The 2,325-nt window shown below is 25.5% G+C and overlaps 1 protein-coding gene across 5 annotated transcripts in view; it reads left to right on the forward strand.

The window, feature by feature from the left end:
* The window catches only part of LOC116852580 (modular serine protease-like), a 356,146-nt gene that overhangs the window by 265,706 nt on the left and 88,115 nt on the right, over window positions 1-2,325 (forward strand). For all 5 annotated transcript variants that reach the window (XM_032833084.1, XM_032833085.1, XM_032833086.1 and 2 more), the window contains one exon: window positions 879-1,097. In XM_032833084.1, the coding sequence (XP_032688975.1) occupies window positions 879-1,097 (219 nt within the window). The remainder of the gene's footprint in view (window positions 1-878; window positions 1,098-2,325) is intronic.

The raw sequence follows: 2,325 nt of genomic DNA on the forward strand, positions 1-2,325 counted from the left end.
TTCCATTTAAAAAAATTAATGTGACCTTGACCTGACCTTCGCTACGCAACCCAAGGTCAAACTGATGTGATCAGTAAATACATCTTTTTAAACGCCACAACTTTTGTCTGAAACATTTTTTTGTAAAACTTATATTTTTCCTGATATTCGGGCGTCCCGGTACTTTCCGAACACCCTGTATATATTTATGAATATTTAAAAAAAAATTATTATTTAAAAACGAAAATTTACAATTTTTAGATATTAAATATTTTATATAAATATTTTAACTAATCCTAGCAAAAACACAAAATACAATAATTTTATAACATAGATGTAACATAATATAATTGCTATTATACGTTATTAATATTAAGGTTACTCAATTTCGTTTTATAATTATAATATAACGGTATTTTAAAACTTTTACATTATTCTGTTATTTATTGGTTGTAATAATATAATATAATTTAAATATAATATATTATATAACAAGTGTTCGCATTACGCATTTATGATATATAACATTTTTATATACAGATATCAAATAGCTCTTTATATGGTGTCTATTTCTCGTATGTAAAATATGGAGTCGTATTCTTGAAAAATATATGATGTTTTGATAGAAAGTTACAATATATATAATACACTTCCAAAAAATTTCTTGTGGACGTCTCGGAGATGTCGTTATGTTCTCAGTACGTCTTCAGGATTTTCTCAAGACGTTTCTTGGAAGATTTGTGTTGTATGGGATATAACGTATGTTATATTACAGGTTACATTTTATTACATTATGACATTTAATTATATTGTTATTGTATGTTTGCTGGAATTATTATCGAAATTTTATTCATATATGTATCAATGACATATTTTAAATGCTTTTTTTTTTTTTATAGAAATACGCTGTAAAGCTTTAAGCACAGTATCGACTGAAGCTAGATGTACATATAACGACGATTGGGTGTCGTGTGAGTCTCCGGTTTTGCCAAGAACAACAGCGATGTTAACATGTCGAAACAGTTATCGACGTGAAAGTTTATTTTCAACGCAAAGAGATCGTGTGAGATGTAACATGAATGGTCAATGGGAACCAGAGCCTATACGGTGCATTCCAGGTCCGCTCTCGATTAATATATATCTTAATGATAATCAACTTATGTTACAAACAACTTTAGATAGAAAAAATTCTACATTGATTCAAATTTTAAGCGATAGAATCATTATATATACAAATCCTCAGTCAAATAATTAAAAAAAGTTGAAGAAATAAAAACACATATAGATGCAAATAGTGGATTAACGGAAAATCCTTGGCCATGGTTTTGAAAAACGCTGTAGTTGAAAATTCTACTAACAACACATTATCTTTTTCTGCAAGACTTGTATTAATTGCAAAAAATTATAAAAACTTTTGTACAATAAAAATATGTCTGTATATTAATTAAAATATTATCTAATTTATGACGAACACGAGAAAAAATTATTTAAATTATCATTTTTATCTTAAAATTGCATCACAAGCAGTCACAAAAATATATATATTTAATATCAAAGTTCTATAATCTATAAATGAATGCAAACGACTTATCTTAGTAAAAACATTTAAAAGACATCTAAAAATATCTTATTTATTTTTGATATCTTATAGATGTTTTTATTTAATGTTTTTTAGGATAACTCTCTCCAAATTATAATTAAGCTAGTAGATAATTAATTCAACTGACAAAGTTGTCAATATGAAAAACAAAGACAATTTATTAAGAAACTATTATGTTTATTCTTTATAACTTGTATTTAAAATTGCTATTAATTATATGTGTATTAACTATTATTAAATACTATCTATTCTATCAATACACACAGAATAATTAACATTTTGATTATTGTTAAACAAAACATTACATAGCTAAAAATTACTGTTGATAATTTTGCCAGTTAATTGCCGATTATATTAATCAGAGATTAGAGGAAATCAGCTTTAGTTGGCATGCTGAAAGAATATAAAAATAAAATATAAAATATTATAAGTTATATTGATTTTTCGATTATCTTATCTTAGTACTATTATACATAAAATGAAGAAGATTCAATTTATGTTAAAAACAGATTAATGACTATTGTATTCAAAACATTTAAAGTGACATTAACGTCGAATTAATATGGAGCAACTTAAGATCAATTTTTTCTTTATCACAATATATCCTTGTAACTATATAACCTGTAATAAATGAAATCTCGATATTTTATTTGCAAAAAAATCGTCAAAAGTGAACCTCATCAATTGTGATTGACTTTGGACACACACACCACACACACACACACACACACACACACACACACACA

Source organism: Odontomachus brunneus, unplaced genomic scaffold (assembly GCF_010583005.1).
Source record: "Odontomachus brunneus isolate Ranch 3 - 2012 unplaced genomic scaffold, Obru_v1 Obru_scaffold_236, whole genome shotgun sequence".
Classification (NCBI taxonomy): Eukaryota; Metazoa; Arthropoda; class Insecta; order Hymenoptera; family Formicidae; genus Odontomachus; species Odontomachus brunneus.